Source organism: Lytechinus variegatus, chromosome 18, assembly GCF_018143015.1.
Source record: "Lytechinus variegatus isolate NC3 chromosome 18, Lvar_3.0, whole genome shotgun sequence".
Lineage (NCBI taxonomy): Eukaryota > Metazoa > Echinodermata > Echinoidea > Temnopleuroida > Toxopneustidae > Lytechinus > Lytechinus variegatus.
Genome location: NC_054757.1, coordinates 16,781,785 through 16,806,177, shown reverse-complemented (window position 1 = coordinate 16,806,177; position 24,393 = coordinate 16,781,785). Strand labels below are relative to the sequence as shown.

Genomic DNA, 24,393 nt, shown 5'->3' with positions numbered 1-24,393 from the left:
TGGTCCGGGCTGAAAATATTTATATCTAAATGAATAGAGCAAAATGCTGAAAATTTCATCAAAATCAGATAACAAATAACAAAATTATTGAATTTTAAGTTTATCATTATTTTGTGAAAACAGTTATATGCACATCGTCATGAGTATTCATTAGGTGGGCTGATGTCACATCCCCACTTTCCTTTTTCTTAATGTTATTACATGAAATCATAAATGTTTTATTATTTCATACATGTGTAAATGAAGTGTCTCCATTATGATGAAATAAGATTTTGCAATAAATAACTAATGCACTTCATCAGTTGTCAATCCAATTGTTTCAGTTCTTGGTAGAAAAAAATTTAATAAACTTAATTTCATGTAATAAAATACAAAAGAACAAGTGGGGATGTGACATCGTCAGCACGTTTCTAGCGGTCCATTTATCATTCGTACACGTAGATGTTTCTTACGGAAAGTTTTGGTTACAAAGGTTAAATAAGCATGTTTGCTATGTTATTCTAAAATACAAATGCAAATACACGTTGATGCAACACGGAAGAATACGTTGTGTGCCCAGTGAAATAATACACGTGAATCATACAACCAAGTGCTCCTGCAAGTAATCTGAATTGAGTCATGGAAAAATCCCAATTCGTGAGAAAAAAATAATGACTTGTAATTTCTTCATTATTGCAGCACGCTGTACATGTATACTATACCAAATTTTATATGATCCTTGAATGATCGAGAGACCGGGCTCCAGATCATACTCTTAAAAATGTACATCTAAATCTGGTCGCATGGATTAATTTATTTGTTGTGGATTTGCAATTTGCAAAAATCCGAGCTGTGAGGCCATATTCATATATATACATATACATATTGTAAAGAAATGGATGAAGAGAACAATGGTAGACGTAGCTTAAATCAAGGTTCCCCAGAGCTATCTACCCTTTGGAAAAAATTGGTTATGCCGAAAAAATGTCTCTGCCGGGAATCGAACCCGGGCCCCAGCTTTGAACGCCGGTGCCTTAACCACTAGACCACAGAGACAGGCTATTGGGTAGGTCGACCGAGATCCGACTGACCGTCAGAAAGACAGATTTTCGACACTACCAATTACCTTTGTCGGGTGAAGGTGGGTTTTGAACAATGACAAGCCGTCATGCCTCAGCTGGATCAAAGCTATTGCTTCGATACAGTACACGTATGTGAGAAAGTATACAAATGTGTGAAGCTATACATGTACAACAGCTTTGGCAACTCTTTTATTTAAATATTGTAAAGAAATGGATGAAGAGAACAATGGTAGACTAGCTTAAATCAAGGTTCCCCAGAGCTATCTACCCTTTGCTGTTGTACATGTATAGCTTCACACATTTGTATACTTTCTCACATACATGTACTGTATCGAAGCAATAGCTTTGATCCAGCTGAGGCATGACGGCTTGTCATTGTTCAAAACCCACCTTCACCCGACAAAGGTAATTGGTATAGTGTCGAAAATCTGTCTTTCTGACGGTCAGTCGGATCTCGGTCGGCCTACCCAATAGCCTATCTCTGTGGTCTAGTGGTTAAGGCACCGGCGTTCAAAGCTGGGGGCCCGGGTTCGATTCCCGGCAGAGACATTTTTTCGGCATAACCAATTTTTTCCAAAGGGTAGATAGCTCTGGGGAACCTTGATTTAAGCTACGTCTACCATTGTTCTCTTCATCCATTTCTTTACAATATTTAAATAAAAGAGTTGTCAAAGCTGTTGTACATGTATAGCTTCACACACATATATATATATGGTGTTAGAGTAGAGCATGCGGTATGATGTACATGTAATATCGTAATCATTTTCCCTCCATATACTAGTTTTAACTAGTACCTAGAGTGTAGTTATGGCAGCACATAGCGACCGATTGCCTCCAATATTTCAGGTGATTCCTGAATGTTTGCAATTAAATATAATATATATATTTTTTAGATCTTGAATGAAGTAAGTCCATCCATTAATGCATATTGTATAATATTTAAAAGTCACGCTCATAATACGGACAAAAGAACACGATTCAGTAGCGAGCAAATCACTGAATTATTCATGATGTGAATTACAGTATCTCATTATGCGGTTCCAATAATTAGGCCGAGTTACAGTTTCGCTTTGTGCGATGAACAGCAGCTCTATTTATTGTTGCAAGTGATAATAAATGCATTTTTGATTGATGACATTTTGTCAAGAGTACCCGCAAAACGTTCAGAAGTCCGTTTGTAACATCTAATTATTCGACTATTTGCAGAAGTGCTATTACTCCGCCACTGTCGTAGGCCTGCCAGTTACAAACTTCGCGATTTCGATTCCATTTACATATTTCCAAACACATTACATTATTTTTGGTTTAAATTCACGTTAATGGTAATGTAATCTTTGATGGATGTTCATCAAACCTTCAACAATAATTTTTTAAATAATTGTTTTTACTACAAAAATCTTTTCTTAGGCGTGAAATTCCCTTTTGATAGTGAGCTTCTGGGGTCTTCTGGGCATGCAGACGATCTAAAGAAACGATATAATTTCTGGTATATGCATGGCCGTTCGTGAAGTTATAGTAAGGAAGAAGATATTCAATACTAACATTCACATTACGAAAGAGAAAGAGGGGGAAACGGCAATCGGTAAATATTGGCTAAAACAATATTTGCTTTAAACGCCCACGTTCATTTTTACACCAGGGCATGGAGGAAGTCGTCGTATGGAAATACGAGACAACCATATATAGTTACTAGCATTTGATTTATGTTGCTTACCTGTTTTTGTGTGAAACTAATTATGAGCCGTTTTATTTTATGATTTCATGAATCTGCACGTTAGTTGTAAAGCGCTGGCACGTGTTGTCATAATTAGCAAACCACGTATAATTCATTAATGAAATAGAAAACCTATTGAGAGCAGATATCCAGGGGCGTTCCATGAGCTTCATAATACGTGATATTAGAAAAATATAAAAAACAGATAAGGAAATTTAGGATTATAACAAGATACTATATATATTAGCAAAAATAATATAATAATACACTTTGTAGAACCAGCAGTAAAATTCGAAGAGAACCAGAAAACTGCATGAGTATAAGCACCAAATACTGTGTTGTCAGTGCTTGGATCGTGGTGATCGACCCTTTCTTGGTGGATCCAGCATCTATCCTCCCCATTCTGACCCCCACCCCCTTCCTATATGCGCCACTGATTGGCGCCGTCTTCACTAAAACTGGCGTGTTACTTCCCCTTAAAGGGATGGTCCATGCAGGCTGAAAATATTTATATCTTAATGCATAGAGTCAAATTCACTGAGCAAAATGCCAAAAAATTCATCAAAATCGGATAACAAACGATAAAGTTATTGAAGTTTAAAGTTTAGCAATATTTTGTGAAAACAGTCGTCATGAATATTCATTAGGTGGGCTAATGATGTCACATCTCCACTTTCCGTTTTCTTTTGTTATTACATAAAATCATAATTTTTTCATTATTTCATACTTGTGTGAATAATATGTCTCTTTTATAATGAAAAAGTTGCAGCAATAAATATCTAATGCACTAAATCAGTTGTCAATCCAATATTTCTATTTCTGAGAGGAAACAATTTGAATAAACCTAAATTCATATAATAAAATACAAAAGAACAAGTTGGGATATGACATCAGCCCACCAAATGAATATTCATGACGACTGTTTTCACAAAATATTGTTTAACTTTAATTTCCATTCAATAACTTTATTTGTATTCCTTTTTGTTGAAATTTTCGGCATTTTGCTCAGTGAATGAATTTATTAAGCTATAAATACTTTCAGCTCGGACCATCCCTTTAAAGGAGTATTGAGGAAGTACTGTATACAAGTTCCTAAGTTCAGAGATATGCATGTGGTGTATCTTTACATCTCTGCGCTCGTTTCAACGATTGCTTATTTTATCATATCTCAATTATCATTTTATTATCAATAGAGTGGACTTTCTTTTTAAATTACAGTGTGTATAGGTCGCAAGTATTCTTGATTATGACTCGATATACTGCGTTGTTAGCTGTCACACAATAGATCCGAATTGGTTGCCATGGTAATTCGCCAGGCAGAGGCGTTTATAGTCGAGTGGATTCGCATTGAGAGAGATTATACTTGGCGATATGGCAATGCGACTTCGTAATTAAAAAAAAATCCAGTGTGGCTATTCCATTGCAAGACACTATATCAGAGATAATTCCAATTTGTCTTGATTATGGTCTCTTTTTTTAAAGTGAAAGAAACCTACTTTGGTTTTTTTTTACTTTATTTATTTAGGTATAGATATATTTAGCCTTTAAATATCCCTTTAAATGTGGATTTCAGCAACGGAATGGGCAAAAATCACAACCAAAAAAATGTTTAGGCCTTTATGAAAAGCATCATATTAGATACCAAAGCATCGCAGACCCTACCCCCCCCCCCCCCATTTTTAATTGATTTGTTTAAATATTTTATTTTAATTAATTTTTATTAAAAAAATTAATTTTGCTTTATATCTTTGCAGGTGATTTCACCAACATATTAAAACAGCGACCATGCAGAAGGCCAAGAAGTACGACTGGAAGGATTCAAATCTTGCCCTCTTCGGGTCAGATACAGAGAAACAGGTGAAGAAGGAAAGTGCGGAAAGTGAACCAGCCTGGAACGGAGCAGGTCAAAGTGTTGGCATTCAGATCTGGCGTATCGTGAAATTCAAGGTAAATAATTCTAAATCCTTACATAAACAACAATAGTGATGCCATTCGGGGGGGGGGGGGCTTAGATGGTTCTATATATGCTTGTCCCGTATTTGGAACCTTCATAGGTTTCCTAAAACTTTAGGTTTCAATTATCTCAGACAGGCACTTTGGATGCTTTATAGGTACTTTTTTATATATACCATTTTAAAAAGATAATAAAAAAGGTTTAGTTCAAAGGTTCTTGACCACATAAAGATCCCTTTTGGGAAGTCTTTTGAGGCTTTTTCTTAAGGGTTTCAAATACAGGACAAAGGTTTCCAGTTTGTCTTTTTTTTCGGAGACCCACTGGCTCTACAGAATGCTGAATTTCAGTTTGGTAGGACATAGGTGAACTACCATAGATGACATCAAAATGTCATACATTACACACATTGACCCCAGTATGGAGGAGAGCAATCGAGGGAATGAACTGTCCAACCATACGAAGTGGAAAAGGGGACTTTAAACGTTGCTGTTGAGTATTGATAATGGTTGGTAATGTGCATTTGCTTCATAACATGAAATGGATCTTTGGCATTTGGTAAGTTATCCCCTTGAGAACGTATTTTGCCACCTCTACATGAAATGCCTGAAATTCAATATCATTTCCTTATTTTTGACAGAGACCTTTTCTTGGATATATCCATCTTCTGTATGCACCAACACGGGGCACTGCAAAGAGGTACCACACCATCATGATCAGAATAATCACAATAATGATATTTGCATCCAATTAAAGACATCCCACCTTCCCTTTCTACAGTCTTTTGATACAAACACACATTTACCACAAATATGATTATTTTTGTTTGTTTATGCAGGTTACACACTGGCCCAAAGAAGATTATGGAAGTTTTTATGATGGGGATTCTTACATCATCCTTAACACATATGTAAGTTGCGAAATAGATTGTTATTCAAGTAAAGGTGTAGGTCCTAATTGATATGGGAATAAATTTCTGGAATAGAAACCACATGGGTTAACATCTCACAACACTGCCATTTGGCAGGACACTCGTGGACACTATCTGTCTAGTTATGAGTATCCCCACATCCACTACTGACACTATCTGAAATAATTGGTTGACACTGATTTAGTAGTAGGTATAATAGCAGGGATGGAGTCAAGGCCACATTTTGCTCACCTGGCTTTGGCCTTGAGCGTAGTCACAACAAGTGTGTGGGTCCACGAGGTTGAGGGTTCATGGGGCCAATTGTTTTCCCATAAGGCCACGGGTCCACAAGGCTGATTATTTTCTCACGAAGCCGAGGGACTCTACAGTACCCACCTTGACAGCATAAATCAACCATCAGCCACCTTTGTAAGTTCAGAGGTGCATCAATAGCTCAATTCTTAGAGTTCCTACAAAGCTGAGGGTCCAGGAGGCAATATTTCTCTTTTCTCATAATTGTTTCTCATAATTGAAGTTATTAACAGCAACTTAGTCAGTGGTCTAGGGTATATTTCAATTTACATTGGAGAAGAGGCAAAGTCAGAAGTCTTTATTCGACATAGACAAACATCTTGATTAAAAAGAGAAAAAAATAAGAGAAAATCAGCCTCTTTAACCCTTGTCCTTGTGGATTTTTCATGATATAGTGGTGGTCTCACAACCTGCATATGGCCAGGCCTAGTGCTGTCTAATGGTTACGGTACCCTTCACCTTTACCGTGTCCCTTGGAGAGGACTCTGTCAAGCAATCAGTCTCCTAGGAGCTTTCTAACAAGCATCCATATTGAAATAACCACCACCACCACCACCATTGGAGCAGTTTGAGGTTTTGCATAAATTATTAATGAGGTTTTGTTCTTTCTCTTATATTTCTAGAAAAATCCAGGCGAGGAAGATTTAGAACATGACGTTCATTTCTGGATTGGAGAGAATTCCACCCAGGTGAGTGTTGGCAGTTTTGGCCTTTTGCTGTTTTGACCCCATTCCCACATCCTTGCCCCCATCCCCTAAAAATATCTTTTATACATATATTTTGTGAAAGAAATTTGGATTGAAGTTCCAGACCTATTCTGGTGAGGCCCAAAATTTCCTTTACCGGAAATCGAACAATTAAGGGCCCTCAGCTTAGAATGCCAGTACCATTTGTCCACAGAGACAGGTTAATGTTTATGGTTAACCTGTTCCGATTGACCATAAGATGTAAACAGATTTCAAGCTCAATAATTATTTCCTGTGGCGGATGTAGAGGAGTTTTTGGACAATGACAAGCCACCATGCATCGGCTGGCTTCAAGCATATGCTTAGTAGGTAAGAATTTATTGACTCTATCAACCCTCTATCAGGGTGTGAGAGTAAGAACATATTTACAATACATGCATACGAAGACATTAAAGTGATAATCAAATATACATGTTCAACTTGCACATGTTTAAATAACAGATAACATATTTACAAGTCAAGGCGTTAAGAAGTTTGACTACTCTACCACTACTTGTACACACATTCTCATCTACTTTACTTTCTGTAAAACTACTGTCTGCCTTCACCCAGCCATCAGGATGATCATGTCTGTACTTGAATCATTCATAACCTACCTGGGAATAATTGTACTGAATTACTTGTCTTCAAACATGCGTGATGAGTTAAATAATGATGGGAAACATATATGTAAATGCATGCAATATTGTCCATAATTTTAACCCATTGCCGACTGGCTTTCAATAATTTTAACACATTGCCTACTGGGTGATCTTTGTACAGGACTAATGGAAATTACAGAATTCAGTAGTCAACAGGTTAGCACAGGTGTCAGACCGTGACTTCAGAATACAGCAGGCCATAAGTGAAAAATGTACTTCTTTCCATCTCTTCATAATCAGAATGGTCACAGAGTGTATCCTGTCCAAGCACTGTTCCTGTATTTTGCTTTATTCAAATTATGTATTAATTAAATCTATGGGTCTGTGCTATTCAAAGAGTACCAGAAAGTAGTCTGCTATAAGATATAGACCTTATGTATTGATGGCGCTATCATAGAGGCTGCAGTGGGCACATCTCGGACACCTCCATTTACACGTACATGTATTCCTATTTACTCTGATGTAGGGCGCTACTAGATTATGTTGTCATTACAAGGTCCATTGTAGATTACAATAGCTTGAATAATAATTTTACCAAGATGGTTTCTTATCCATTCTTTTTCTCTGAAATTAATTCATGCCTTCTAGGATGAATACGGTACAGCAGCGTACAAGACAGTGGAACTAGACACTCTGCTTGACGATAAGCCTGTTCAACATCGAGAAGTCCAGGACAATGAGAGCGACCTCTTCAAAAGTTACTTCAAATCTTTCACGTAAGGTTGCAGTTCCCTATCAAGGTTTGACAAACACTGAGAGTTTGGGGTCACATGGTCAAAATTCAAAGGTCTTAAACTGGTGCAGATGCAGAGTTGAGCTTTATACCAGTGCAAATATCCTTGAAATATCTGACTAAAATAGGGTCATCGCTCATTTTCCACGGAGTGCAATTACTGCCCTGAGGGACCATTCAAATGTATTGCTGTACACATACGTGACCCCCCCCCAAAAAAAAAAAAAGAAACGTGTTTATAATGGGGTGTTTTTTTTTCGGTTTTGGACGCAGGCCACATTTGCAGTCTTTTATAAGGGAATAAAAAACGCCCATAAAAAGGGTGGTTTTGAAAACTGGTCAATTGTCAATCTTGGGGTCAAGCGTATTAAAGATATGTTTTTTCTAAAGCCTTTATTTTTTTTTAAAGACTAGCCATATGTGTTTAGGGCATGTTTTTCCCCAAGGCTTTTTCCTCCTCGTTTCTGAAAAGTGTTTGGGTTCTTCCCAATTGTGGTATTTTAACCCTATACTGCACTGGGGGCATGCAATACCCATTAATATAATATTTTTCTATTAAGATTATTGTTGAGCAATTAGACAAAACTTGTTTAGGGGTCATATTCTAGCGACAACTTGTTTAGGGGCCAAAATGTATAAATTAAGCCCGTGAAAAACTTGTTTAGGTGGTTATTTTGCAGAGGAAAACTTGTGTAGGAGGTGTTTGGAAACAATTTGTTCATGCATGTGTACAGCAATACATTTAACTGCCCCCCCCCCCCAGATTACTGCATTCTACATGCTACATATGTAGCATGTAGAACATTTGTATGCAGAAATGTCCTGTATGACACACAAGATTTTCACCTGCGGACAACATTTTTGTTGGTTGGCATTTTTTTCACAAGACTACTCTTATTATTAACACAAAACAAATTACAGTTCATTGTTTGTTCGGGGGTTCGGACAGCATGTTAAAAATGCTGTGAAAATGGCAAATTCTTGTAGCATGGAATCACCCAGGTAGGGCATGCATTTCTGCTCTGTTCTGTGTCCACATTTTGTTTTTTTTACAATTGCAATCTGAAATTCTGGTATAAATGGTTGATTTGTGGTGATTTACCAATAAAAAGCAAATGTATTGATTGAGTTAATGAACAAACCCTGGTGGAAAGAACACAGTGTTCAGACAGTGTGATCACAGTGTGTTCACATAATAGACTATGTGAAAATAGTATTTACACTGGTAAAATTCTCAAATTCAAAAGTGAAGATATTTTCACACTGTGGACACCTCAACTGGGTCACTGTTCTTTGTGTGTTCCAGTGGCTTTCCATTGGATTTTCCAAAGGGGGGCAAAACCAGTCTAAAACTTTGACAAGCAAAAAAAAAAAAAGGTCCTCGATCAAAAAGCTCTTCGTTTCCGAAAACATTTGACAAGAAAAAAAAGGTGTTCAAGCTCGTCAGGAGGTCAGGGATATGTCTTTTGTATGGGTTGTGACTCGTCAGGGGGGGCAGACTGCCCCCCCCCCCCCCCCGGAGGTACGCTAGTGGTGTGTTCACATGGTAGACTTGTGTGAATGTGTAATTCACACTGTTGAAATGCTCAAATTTAACAGTTTGATGGTGATTTCACATTGTGTGTTCACAGTGTGAACACACCAGCTGTGGCACACAATGTGGGACACGCAAGGTACTAGAAGGGAATGATCAAATTTACATTCATAAATGAATTAATGAATGTTGTATTCATGCAATCGGTGATTCTTCATTCTTGTGAACATCATTGCATACACTGTGGGCGCGCCGTGGTCTAGTGGTTATGACTCTCGTCTTTTGAAGAACATGGGTTCGATTCCCAATCGTGGGGTGTTATCCCTCGGCAAGAAATGTACCCACATAGCTGTGCTGCACTCAACCCAGGTGAGGTGAATGGGTGGCTGATAAGAAGAAATCCCTCAAATGCTTGAGCGCCTATAGAGCGACTCGGCTACAGCCGGGGTAATAATATTATGATACCAAATGTAAAAATCAGTAGAATATATCAATATAGTAGCTGTGCTATAATAAATGCTCCTTATTGTCATTTTTTGTCTACTGACCTAAACAATTAAGTCAGCATGTGCCCTTCTATTTTCGTTGACTAGGACAATGAGTGGTGGAGCTGACACAGGTTTCAGGCATGTGGCACCAGAGAAATACGAGACCCGCCTCTTCCACGTACGTGGCGATAAGAAGACGGTCAAAGTGACAGAAATACCTATCAAGAATGCACGCCTCGATAGCGATGATGTCTACATTCTGGATACAGGACTCAAGCTGTACAGTTGGGTTGGCAGTGGATCAAACAAAGATGAGAGATTCAAGGTATGTAGGGTGTAACTGTTGTGCCATAAATGACTGGTTTAAATATAACCACCCACTAGATAAATTTGTTTAGAGAGCGAGGTGGAACAAAATAATCAATGCTATATGATTTGCAGGACTCTTCAACTGAGGGCACCTTTAGAGTGCTTATGATACCACACCTTGTGGACATTTCATGAATATCTTCGTAATCAACTTGTTACGAGTGACCTTGTGAACAACTGGTGATCCTAAATTTCCTAGGAGCTATAAATGAAAATTTGGTGCACATATAATGTAGCATAGGAAAAGGATCACCAGGCGACTGCAAGGTTCCCCGCAAGCTGCTTTATGAAAGGCTGCGTTCATGTGAACTCAAGACCTCAAGCCAGAATAATGATTTCACTATGATTCAAAAGACAAACATGAATCACAATACCACAGAATCAGGGTTTAGACGACCTGGGGCGGTATTCTGAACATTGTCTTTTCTCCATATTTTATCTTATCTCAGAGATATGACAAAATCGGTATTCTGGTGGATGTCATAACTTTTGTCACAAAAATTGTCATAAATTTTGTCTCTTCTTTTTGGCGCGCAGCAAAAATACGCGGCTTTAAATGCGCGTAATCCTTTTATACAAGCAAAAGATATGACAAAAGTTATGACAGGCTGGTAGCAGTCATAAATTTTGTCATATCTTTTAGTACCAAATATCCCGATATCCTGCCGACTGAATGTCAAGCAAACAATTATATTATTTAGATTAGATTGTGATATTCGTTTCACTCATCTTCCATGACAATTTTCAAAATTATTTTTTCATGCTACAATTAGTTAGGCCCTCCATATTTATTCCTCCCTTTTTTCTCTGTTTTCCTTACTTCTATACTTCTCCTCTGAAATTCTTCATAGCTCCCTGTCTCTCTTTGTAATTAAGCGCATAAATATACGCGTAGTTGCACGATGCCAGCAACTGTTTTGGGGATACGCCCTACTTGCAACGGGGCTTTCCTATTGGCTAGAAGGGCTCCAACCGGGAACTAACGATGATTTTGATTGGTTTGCTTCCGAAAAGATGGGTGGGAACTTTGAGAGATATGACAGGGAAAAGACAATGTTAAGAATACCGATTTGTGACAATCATAGCGGTGTCACATCTCGGAGAGAAATGACAAAAGTTATGACAAAAGTTATGACAGAGTTACAGAATACCACCCCAGGATTCCAACACTATTTCTCCTCGGATTCGGGCCAGACCAGTGCGCATTTACAGTGAGCAGTTTGACGCAGGAAGTATGAGGCCTGTATAGGTCAACTTTTTTTAAAGTGTTTCAGCTTTCGAAAAAAACAATCTTTTGCTTTCAAAATTAAGTCTATTATACCTCATTTTGTTTTCTTCTGTTCGTCATGTTGGTTTATCGAAAATAGTGTTCGGAAGTGAATTTCAGCATTAATCCAATTTGATGATACTGTTAACTCAACAACAAATGAGATCTATTGTCTGTCCTGTTATTTCATTTATTAGAACTTAAACTTAAAGCAATGACAAAAAAAATGAAAAGCAGTGGACAATCAATGACCAACACAGAACTTGAAGTTAAATGCACGTGACAAGAAATCCATGCATAGCACAGTATGTACATACACTGAGCATAGCGCGCACATTGAGCTTGGCAAGAGTTTAACCAGAAGAAGCCCAACGCAGGTTTGTCATAGAATCATGATTCAAATCACAGTTGCGTTTCTCCACCCTTTTTGGTTTGTGATTCGACGGAAACATCTTTCAAAACGCCCCTTTTTTCGTGCCTGTTTCATGCTTGTCATTTGAAACATGACGAAAATCTTGCTTTGAAGAGCAGTATACCCCAAGTTTCCCTTATCATCAAATCTCTTCTCAAAACCATATTGCCCTCAAGCATGAAATTTAAGTATAGAAACACCTGTTTCTTGACCTCGGTCCGAAGATAATACACCCCAGCATCAACGGTCACAGCAGGGGGCCACACACGATGGATTGCAATGTGTGTAGTTCTGGTGAGTGCATGGAGTTCCATGTATACACGCGTTGATAGAATCTTTTTTCTTCCTTTCTTTCTTTTTCTTTCTTTCTTTCTTTCTCTCTCTCTTCCTTTCTTTCTTTCGTTAAGACTGTATCGTTGCCCGAGTGAACGGCATGCATCCCATATTTTCTTGCTGTACGGACAGAAACTAGATGGGATGCATCGCGGTCCTTGCATGCTAAGCATACCGTAATTTTTATTCCGCATACTTTCCTTATTTCGAGGTCGATTTTCTTCGTTCGAAATTGAAAATGGACTAGTATTGGATGTCTGAATGTAATATGCCTTTGAAAACGTGATTAATATCGAATACAATAATTTCATTCCGAAGATCCTTCTACAGGCAGACAAGTCTTACGTAATAGCACAGCTGTTGTTTATCATTTCGTCCTTGGCTCAACGCTCGTTTAGCTGGCCAGTGGTGGTGAAATTGAGACAAGGGGATTACCTGGCCAAGATGGGGTTATCGGGGTTGGAAATGTTGTTTGAGATTTTCCAAATGAAAAACGGGGTATATGACCGCAGTTTGCAGTCCGAAGTGCGGTCGAGAATCAAACGGGAAATTTTCGTAATGAAGACGTTTATTTTCACTTTTGGCTAAAAGCAATCGTGATTCATTGTGATTCTACAGAATCTTGATTTGAATCATGATTCTAGGGTAAAAAAGTGGCACATAAACGCTCCCTTTAACACCCTCCTGATAAGCACTCATGCAGGTCGGTATGAGGAAAGAGATCACTGACTCTATACTATGTGATTTGACTGATTTTTTTATTTTGGAAAGAAATGAAATTACTTAATATCCAGAATTTTCTGGGCGTTTTACCCAAAATATAGGGTTGTAGCCCATTTTCTATCTTCATATTGGCCAATAAATGAATGGAAAAAAATTATTTGGGGTTATCAGCACTAATTACATCATCAATAAAGCCTTCTTAGCAATGACCTTTAGGGAAACAAACTGCTATGACAATCATCCCAAGGACGATTTCTACTTTTATTTGGGGTTACTGTGCCAGAAGAATTATCTTCTGGGGGCCCGTTGCGTAAAACCCCAACCATAGTTTTTTTCTGGTTGAAATTATTGTTGGTTGGAAGCATAAACATTCAACCAGACTTTTCTACGGTTTGCCCTACAAAACTAATTTCTAGCACTATGTGTCCGTCCCTCCCCCCCCCCACCCTTGGATAACTGCCTGAGCGTAATTGTCCAGAGACTACATTTGGTGTGAAGTAAAAACCCATTTTCAGAATACTGCAAGATCAACCCATGCTAACGTAGAGTTAATTTCAATTTTTATTTTAAAAAGTATTAACTATATTTTACAGGCCACACAGCGTATACAAGCAATAAAGAACCAGCGAGGAAAGGCAACATCAGAAACCCTGGATCAGGATGAGATACCAGCGAGCCATGAGTTCTATACATATGTCCCTTTTCCTTCGGACGATGGTACAGACGGAACAAACAATGGTGAAGAGGAGCAGGACACAAGTGTACCTTGTATCTTCCAGTAAGTCTACTAAAGTTCCTCTGAACTTTGACCCATAGGCATGGGTGGATCCAAATTTTTCTAAAGAGGGAGGGGGGCATTATTGTTAAAACTAGAAATTTGAAGTGCTCAAAGGACACAGATGCCCCCACTTAACGCGATAAGAAATTCATTCAATATGATTGAACTTAATATCGTGCAGAAACCAATATGCATATACATAAAATGAACAAATTTAGACCTTTGACCAAATGACACACCCTTTTCATAAAAATCTCTGACAGAAGATATGATAGTCAGGTCATCTGATGTGACCTGCATTTTGGTGTCATCTACCCAGACACCAAACATTTTTAATATCTGGTATTTCCAAAGTTACCATGCGAAAATCAACTTGCATATTTAATGAGCTTTGACCTGCGGACTCCAAACTAGAACTTACCCTTATTTTGGTGTCATTTATCTACACACCAAACATTTTTTAAATCTGTTGAATATTTCATAAGTTATCATGCAGAAACCAATTTGCATATATAATGAGCTTTGACCTTTGACCATTGGACTCTGAATTCGAACTTAGCCTGTATTATGGTGTCATCTACCTACACACCATAATTTTTTTAAACCCGTTGAATATTTCATAAGTTATCATGCGGAAACCAACTTGCATATATAATGAGCTATGACCTTTGACCTGTGGACACAAAATTTGAACTTGGCCTGTATTTTGGTGTCATCTACCTACACACCAAATATTTTTTTAAACTGTTGAATATTTCATAGGTTATCATGCGGAAACCAACTCACACATTAAATGAGCTTTGACCTGCGGACTCCAAATTCAAATTTATACTGTATTTTGGTGTCATCTACCTACACCCGAAAAATATGTTAAATTCGTCGAATATTTTTCGAGCTTTCGTGCGGAAACCAAGTGGGGGGACTGACAGACGGACAGGGGCAGTGCTTCATGCCCCCTTTGGACTTCGCCTGCGGGGGCATAAAAATATTGACAAGCTAGAAAAAGTCTTTACTTGCATAGTAGGCATTTCCCGCTATGTTTAATCTCAGAATGGGGCACCGATGTACCTCTAACTGGATTCGCCGCTGCCCATGGGCTCGTCTCGTTTAGTTGAGACCATGTTCTAAGTCAATGCTTTAAATTGAGTGAAGCAAAAATTGTCAAGATTTTATTCATGTTGCATGCTTATATTTATTGAGTTCCTTAACCATGCATGAATGGTAAATAAACTATATCATTCATTATTTTCTAAAAAGTTCTCAATGATTGGAGTAAATAGACTGATAAATTGAACCTGTACTCTTAAGAAAATGTGTCACAACTGGCCATCCATGTTTAAACCACAACTTCGTCCAGAGTTCAGGTAAAACCCTGGTTGATTTGGGCCATATAGATACATGTCTGCTTAGAAATAATGTGCAATGTATGTATCCATCTGGACGCAGTATGCATGACTGCGCACATGCATGTTTGTAAACCGGTGCACGCCAGCTAGACTAAAGACAGGTAGGTGGTGGCTGACTTGAAAATAATTTGCACGATGGATTATCGCGGAAAATGTCTTATTAAAATTCACCAATCGATTTCCTGTCTTTTATCCCCAGACTGAGTGATGCAAGTGGACAAATGGAATTCACTAAAGTTGCTGAGGGCCAGCTTTCAAAATCAGACCTTCAGTCTAACGTAAGTATCTCATTTGTATTGTTGAGCTAACCTAGCTTTACAACCGAACATCCGCAATGTGCCTAATTACCCAAGAGTGTTTAATTGCTTGGCAAATTTTTCTTGCATCTGCTCATTTTGAGGCAATTTATTTTACTGTCAAATATGTGATAGCCCAATTCGTGACCCATCCAATTGAGCTGCCCATCCTTGTTAGTCGTGTTATGACATTGACACCATAACGTTGTGCACAGCATACTTTATGCATCAAAGACAATGCACACCTTACACTGTAGTTGCAGTGTCTTCCTGATCTGCACCTGACTTCAACTAGGTCTTTCAGAACATGGTGGAAAAATGTCAAACATTACATGAGCTAATTTAAGAGAAGAAATGAATGCAGGTGGGCCTTAACAACTGTCCTTATGTTAAAAATGACTTTAAACATGGCTGTTGACTTTTTTGTGCTACATGGTATCCCTATGTAACTACCACCTATGAAGAAGTTTTATGAAACACTTACCTGGGGGCTGGTTTACAAAAAAGTGTGACGTAGAGTCACACTTAACCTTCCCATTTCGCACGGTATAAATGAATCACTGCCTGGGTGAAATCATGCTATGAAGGTGCGCACTACTGCATGTGAAACAATAAGATTGTGTGTTACATGTCATGTATGTGTCAACATTTAAGCATGACTCTAAACACCTAACTCTTTGTGAAACTCTACCCCCCCCCCTCCCCTGGTCCCACAAGCCTGTGAAACTCGGTGTCATGTTTAAGTTACACGAGCTAAAGAGCTACTTGTTAGTCCAATGCCCATCTCTGTCAATGATGAAATCATACGTATAATTTTGACTGCATGAGCTCATTCAATTATTAAAGGTATTGTTTAACTTTGTGAGCAGCCGATTTAAAAAATTCTCAAACCAAGATGAAACATGTGTACAAGTGCATGTATTAGAACTAATAAACCCTGAAAACAACCATTATTGAGGATGAAAAGCTAAAACTACAAGGCAAACCCCGATTTTGTAAATAGGCGTCTTATAGACACCTAAATAGTACACATAAGTGTATGGGATGAAATTAAGATGGTGTTTCCGGTCACTTTATATTTCAATTTTTGAAGCACTAAATAATTATTTTCGAATGCAATTTTTTGGGGGCTTCATTTTTGTAACATATCACAGACACAGGTGACAAGTGTGACCTTCTAGCTCATATTTTTTAAAAGTCAAACCAATGTTAACCAATCACTTTAATCAGCAGTGGCATTCATGAAATAAAATTCCCTTTCTTTATATCTTCATACAAAAATTATGCTAAGGAAATCAAACCCATGACATTTCAGACTATCATTTGCATTTCTTTCAACTTGGTTTGATTTTTAGGATGTGTTCTTGATTGACGGACGTGTGATAAATGATGGACCGAGCACGAATAAGAGGATAAAAAGCAACGACAGGCATTTGTTTGTCTGGATTGGCAAGGGGGCCTCTGTCGCCGAGAAGAAGAATGCTATGACATATGCCCATGTGAGTTTTCTTTTGTCTTTGATTGTCTCAAATGTAATTTATATATATATATATATTGTAATGAAAATGTAATGACAATTACCCTGCAACTCTGCCCCAAACTTTTTTTTTTAAACAGAGGACTTGCCTAGTCATATCAATAAGTTAAATGCAAAGTAAGTTGTATCCAGTTTGGTTATCAATATGCGGAAGGGAGTCTAACCCTCGTGCTAAATTGTTATAATATAGTCAAGATCAATAAGAATGGAAAGGGCCATTGGAAGATTAATACCAGTCATCAAACCTTCAGGTGCATGCCTGTCATCAGAATCTGAACCAATAGACATGTGTAAATGATAGTAGCGTGGACATCAAAGAAATACTATACACAATAATGTAAACAAAAGTCACTTTTTCAATAATATCGAGTGAATAATATACCATTAATTATAAAGTAATACATATCGATATGATAGTGTGGAATCATTACTGTTAGGTTTGGCAAGTAGAGCACAGTAATAGGTTAAGTGTAAAAAAGTGAGGTCAAGTATAAAGGATGTGGAAGAGGATGGAGAAAGTTGTTAATTGGTCTGATTTTGACCGGGGGGGGCAGTAAAATATATTGCTGTACACACTCGTGACCAAGGAATTTCCATACACCCCCTAAACGATTTTTTTCTGTGTGTGCAAAATAACCCCCTAAACAAGTTTTTCCGCGGGCTTTATTTTTAGATTTTGGCCCCCAAACAAGTTGTCGTGAAAATATGACCTTGGAGGAAACACGTTTGGCTTGTCTTAAGAAAAAGCTTTGGGGAAAAAACATACCCGAAATACGTTTGACCCCGCGATTGACCACTGACCAGTCTTTCAAAACCACCCTTTTTCTTGAAAATCAGTGTTTTTGATACCTTTAACGAGTCCACCCGCGGACCACATCCAAAACTATAAAACCACCCCTTTAAACATGTTTTTTTTTTGTCATGCATGTGTACAACAATATATTTGACTGCCCTCTCCCCCCTCCCCCCCTCGGGGATTTTGATACATTGTCTTAATGCCTTTAGTTTGTTCATCAATGGAATTCTCTTCTCATGATGGGCTTGACTCTTGACGTCCTGTTTTGCTTGGATTTTCCCCCCTGAGAAGTCCTGTCTCGACATATTCCACTTTGGGGTAAACTTTGCAGATCAACCACTGTCAAAGTTAGACACAAGATATTGAATCCCTTGCCAGGTTCATTCTGAGACTACAGGCCCATTTAGAGTTCCTGTTTACAGAGACATGCTCATATCCCTGTGGTCAAAGTTTGCAACTGGGTTCTACATGTAGGTACCTGGAGAGAGATGTTATTCATGTTGTCCATCCATTCCGCTTTTTAAGGTAATTTCACATCCTTCTTGTGTAAAGTGAGGTCAATTATGACAGATGTGTAAGAAGATGAAAGTTGTTCATTTGTCTACATTTGCACCAAGTGATCTGAATGTTTTTAGTTGTTCATCTGTGGATTCTCTTCTCAAGATGGTCTTTACGTCTGACTTCCGGATTTGCTTTGATATTGCCCACTGAGAGGTCCTTTCTCAACATTTTCCACTTTGAGGTAAGGTAAGCTTTGTTTTTCAACCACAATCAAAGTTTGACTTACTAGTGACAGCCAGGTGCGTCTGATACTAAGGCGGAATTGGAATCCCTGTTTAGAGACACGCTCACATCTATGTGGTTAAAGTTTGTAGGTGCCTGGAGACAAAGACTGTTGTTCATGTTGCATGTTGTCCATCCATTTCAGGTTTTAGGGGAATATTGTGTCCCTCTGATCCAAAGGCGGATCTTCCTTCAAGGGTTCATTTTTGCTTAGGATAGGAGTTCTTGAAAAAGCAACTCTCAGGCCATCCACAACTGCCTGCCTTCTTTCGTATTCTTATGACCCTGTAATACATAAAGTGCTATCTACTCTTGATGGGAGGATGGTACTCATTCAAATACCCTAAACCCGATTCTTGGCTGCCTGGTTGTTGAGGTTGCGTCAGACAGCCTTCCTAGATCCCGGACAAAACAACCTTTTTAACACCCTTTCTATCCCGGAGAAAGTATCTTTTGAGTGGTCAGAACATCTGCCTTGCAGGGGCCGCAGTACGGTTTTCAAAGTGGTGGGGGGGCTGACCATGCAAAAAAATCACAATCAAGCTGGGGGACTTCAGTCCCCTCCCAACTCTTTTCCAAACCGTGTACAAATGAAGTTTGGGGGCTGAAGTCCAAATCCCACCATCCCCCCAACCGCTTCCACGGCCCCTGCCTTGACTTTACTTTTGGCAGACAGTGATCTGGTAAGATGTGTATTTCTCTTTCTCCAATCGCCTTGATTCCGGAAATGATTGCATAGCATCAGATGTATGCCCAAAGACCACTGCATGGTTACATCTATTCCTTTTAAAGCAGCCACTTATCTCTCTCTAAAAAACTCCTGTTGGGAAGGCTCTTTCATGTTTGGTGCAAAGGCCTTTGGGTTTATGCCCTGTGAAGCGACAATCAAGACAATTGTAGAATTCATGTCTCCTTGAGGCAGATCCCATTGAATTTCAGTGGATCATTAAAAGTTTTATGGATTAGTCTTCATGAAAATTCGCATTTGCTGGGTACAGAGAGTTGTGAAATACTTAGGTAAGGTTCTTGTTATAAAGATAAATGCCTTTCTTGATTCATTGTAGATCCTTTCTGTAAGATCTTCAGGTGGACTATCATTACTTTGCACCTTTCAAATATTTTTTTAACATGTAAACATGTACTATTCCTCACTTAAAGAAAGGAACGGTAAAAATAACCAGTACATAGGTACACAATGTAAGACCCGTTAAGAATGGCCGAAATCAAGTCATTTGCTGGTTAGAATCTGCCAAAATGTATCATACTGACCATTTTTATCAGTCAGCCACATATAAGTTCAGTAAGATAAGTCACTTATACCAATCTTTGTCAAGAGTATTACTGGAAGTGTACAATTTGCTCTGAGGCTTTCTTTTCTGCCTTTAACTTGGGCCCTGTCAAAAACCATTAACCTCAATCATCCATTGAGTTTTTATCTTGTTGATTAACAGATTACATTTTCTTCTCTTTTTCCCCTATTCAGGGATACCTTCAGAACACCGACCATCCTCTCCTTCCAGTCACGGTTGTGAAAGAAGGCTTAGAGCACAAGACAAAGGCATTCGAGTCAGTTTTCCATTAGAAGAACTTATCCTATGCAAGAAAGAGATAATATCCAATGTATGGCCCTTCTCCCCTCGAAACTTAAACTATTCTCCCAGACCCTAATGAAAACGGCCATGGTTGAAATCTGGAATTTAATTTGTAGAAGCTTTAAATAAGTCTCCTCAACATTTGTTGTACCTTTTGCATGGTCCTGTTATGATTTTATTCTCTGTGAGTTCCATTTTGATAATCGACTCATGCAATTGCAATTAAATGACAGCCACGTAAATTGCTGAAAACTTGAATGCTGCAAGTGGCTCATGGAATATCTATGTTAGATATTGGTGTAAAATCTGGCTTCTCATAATTAAATAACAAATTTTGACCTTGGCAGAGAGAAACTGGGTTTACAAACAAAATTCCTTTGCCTCATGCTATTAAGATAATAGCAACGGTCATATGTGATAAGAAATGGAAGCACTGTTAAAAAATATATTGACAAATTTCAATAATATTTAAACATATGAAATTCATAATACGACAAGTCCTAACTACAGCTTTGATTTACCAATATGACCAATCAGGTGAATTTTCATATGAGGCAAAGAACATGAGTTTTCGAACAAAGCAGAATTTTTGTATTATATACAGAGGTGCTCTTAAATGAAGAATACTTTGCAACACCATGAATGCCTGTATAAATAATATTTTGTGTATAAGAATGATTTTATATCTATATAAGAATGTCTTAAAGTTGTAGATTTGCCTTGTATTTGCACTTAGTAGTAGTGACACTTAGAGTAGTGACAATCCACTTGACTATCACATCTTGACTATCATTTTTTTGTTTACTTTCTTTCACTTGCCATCCTTTTCTTCATTCCTTCCTTCCGTATAAATCCCTTCATTCCTTCTCCTTCCCTTATTTTTATCACCATAACTTTTCTCTCAAATACACCCTATATCCCCTTATTTTTAACATAGAAATGTAGATTTGCACAGAGATAATCAAATTTCACTGTAATAAGTACAGACTTATCTATTTTATATTTGCATTTGTACTTCATATTTCAATCAGTTAGCTACATATGTTTTTATTGTTGGGAGATTACAGTCATGTTGTAAGTTAGATTATTTAGTATTGACAAGACATGTGCTTCTTTCATGACCAATTGCTTGTGTAAAATTTAAGTTTCTAAGTACTGTTTTAATGCATCAGTCATATCAACTACAGAGGCAATTCAACAGGGGTGGGGTGGATCATGGGGTAGTCGCCCACTCTTTAATTTCTCAAGTAATCAAAGTAGAGAAACAAGGAAAGAAAATATGGAATTAGTAGAAAAAAATAAGTTAAAAAATCATTTGAAAGAATAAAAACCCAACATGAAAAGAGAGTAGGCCTACTGGGCCATGTGACTACATTGGCATAACTTTTTTTTTAATTCATGTACAATTTTACATTTTTTTCTACTTTATGTTGCATTGTTAATGTTAGACGCCTTGAGCTTGGTATTGGTATTTTCTTTGAGGAAAAAACCTCTATCCACCCCCCCCCCCTCGTAAAATGCATGGCGCTACCCATGACTAGATACAATCCTTACAGACAATCTGATCGCACGTTGCAAATTAATTGGTGTTTCCAGTTTTAATAACAGTTTTCACTCGTTTCTATAGTTTATAACTGTACTACAAAATTGTTAACTACATGTACTTTGTTTGCATGGGTGTATCAATATTCATCTTGGATTGGAATCAAGTTCAATCATTTTAAATTGAGCATAGATGGAACCATAACTTTATATTGTTTGTTATTTACCCCCCAAAAAATCATGATTCTTTTGAATTCTGAAAACCCAAACCTGAAGACTATTGAACAACTGTTAAGTATATTTATCTATACAAAACAGTAACTTGGTGCATATCTTTTTATAAAATATACTTTTATATTGAGTTTTTTATTTGACTATCAGTGATTTACATACATTTGTTTTATATATGTGTATATTGCAGCTATTGTTTGTTAGAATTAACAAGCAAGTTCTGAACTAAAATTTAATTGAGATAACAAAATATATTATTTATTGTTTCCTGATGAAGCAAAGTTGTCATGCATTTGATGTATGATATGTTTTTAATTCATCTTGTAAATGAAAAAAAAATTACTTTTATTTTAGTACTCAATTTATGCACTTTCTGTACTTTTATTGCAATAGAGTCTACATGTAATTTCTATTGGCAAATAGAGGGCTTTCTTTATATAAGACAAGTACCATTTACACGTATGAAATGTCTATTTTGATTATAAACTACCAGGTGTCGTAGCTGAAAATTATAAAATGTTGCACTTAACAAGGTGTTGAATAAAATGGATCATTACGTAAGGGATAAGTCATGATTACCTTGTCTTTCTTTGCTGGTTATGACTTATTATATAATAACAGTAACAATACATATGACAATGATGAAGATGATGATGATGTTCATGACGATGATTGATGATGATATGATGATGATGCCAATGCTGAATATGATGAAGATAATATATTGATGGGGTTTTCCCCCTTATTTAGTATTAAGAAAATATGCAAGTGAAATTGCAATTATATCAAAGGGGCAATTCCATAAAATCTGTAGGTCCAACCCCATATATGTGGGACCTTCATGAAATTTTCTGTCTCTGATTTCTGGTTCTCATGACAGTCTGTAATGCTCTCTTAAAATGATCATGACTTGGTCAGTTTTGGAAGTACAGTAAGAATTGAGATAAATAGGGGTAGAATGTACAAAAAGGTTGATTCTTTTATGAAATTGCCCAAAGGTAGACACATGGGCCCATATTCTGAATTATGGTTTAATTTAAACTCTTTCCTAAAGCTGTGGTTTAATTATGGATAGCCAATTGTGAAACACCTGAAATCTCTGCCAGTACAGGTTATATTTATCAGGTCACCTGTCACTCAAAATCATTCAAAACTGTCTGGGAATATCAAATGGATTTGTTTTTCTTCCTCATGAAAGTATGATGAAAGAGGAAAGTGAGCATAAGAAACATACTATGTACATGTTGGCATAAACATTTTGACATACTTGGCTTCCCACAATTTCAGCACAGGGTTAGACCATGGTCTTTCAAAACGGACGGGCCATGCACTTCAGCAACCCGCAATGTTCATAACGTCCATAGGTGGTATTCCAGCTTCCTCGTTTCATCTATTAAAAGATATAAAATATCATACAGGTATACAAAAATATATCCACCCAAGGAAGCAAAAGACAATATTCGCTATAATACAAAATGACTAGAATATAGTTGGTGACTCACCATTTGCTTGCAGTAGGAACCTCACTATCAGAAAGAAAGAAATCTGTAAAAAAGAAATCCAACTGTAAAATAGAAAGGAAAATGTAACATATAGATTTAGACTAGTTTTGCTGAAATTGAAATTCCAACACCGTAATGTGTGAGCTAAAATAAGGAAATGCTGAATGGGCCTAAAGTTAATCCCCATGTAGTCAAATTGTATCCAAAAAATGAACACACAAAAAATATTGATATTGTAAGAAATAATGATAAATTAAATTGTAAGAAAAAAATGTATTGCCGCTTAATCGCCCAATGAAAGACGTTGTTGTACACAAGACTTATGTGAGGTGATGACCCAAGACCGTGAATTTTGTGAAAAAAGGGGTATCTTCTGTCACAAGGATAGTGAGCGGCCTCTAGTTTGATTGGTCCCGGACTAGGCCTATAGTACTGCGATGTATATCTAGTTGGCCCATTATACTTTTATAGTAGTCCTAGACCTACTCGTGGTGAGGGGGAGGTGAATGCCAGAGTATACCTTGTCTGTGTAAGATGGGCCAGTATTACATTGCACAGATTTGCTAATGCGTCATTTTCAGCTTTTAATATCCTGTTTAGTTTGATGTTGGGCCCATAAGAATGAATTATAGACTTGTTGCATCCGATCAGTGATGATGTTCACCTGGCTTTGGCTTTAAATTCTTCATTTGGGTGACATATAGGCCCCAATTTCTTAATTTCATGTATTTCCTAA

At 37.5% G+C, this 24,393-nt stretch overlaps 1 protein-coding gene across 1 annotated transcript in view; it reads left to right on the top strand.

Annotated features, from left to right (window-relative positions):
* The window catches only part of LOC121431611 (gelsolin-like protein 2), a 30,492-nt gene extending 7,769 nt beyond the window's left edge, over positions 1-22,723 (top strand). The window contains exons 2-10 of the mRNA XM_041629178.1: positions 4,530-4,722; positions 5,565-5,636; positions 6,572-6,637; positions 7,924-8,051; positions 10,196-10,415; positions 13,788-13,972; positions 15,578-15,656; positions 17,030-17,173; positions 20,274-22,723. Of these exons, the coding sequence (XP_041485112.1) occupies positions 4,561-4,722; positions 5,565-5,636; positions 6,572-6,637; positions 7,924-8,051; positions 10,196-10,415; positions 13,788-13,972; positions 15,578-15,656; positions 17,030-17,173; positions 20,274-20,372 (1,155 nt within the window). The 5' untranslated portion in view covers positions 4,530-4,560 and the 3' untranslated portion in view covers positions 20,373-22,723. The remainder of the gene's footprint in view (positions 1-4,529; positions 4,723-5,564; positions 5,637-6,571; positions 6,638-7,923; positions 8,052-10,195; positions 10,416-13,787; positions 13,973-15,577; positions 15,657-17,029; positions 17,174-20,273) is intronic.
* Positions 22,724-24,393: the final 1,670 nt, after the last annotated feature.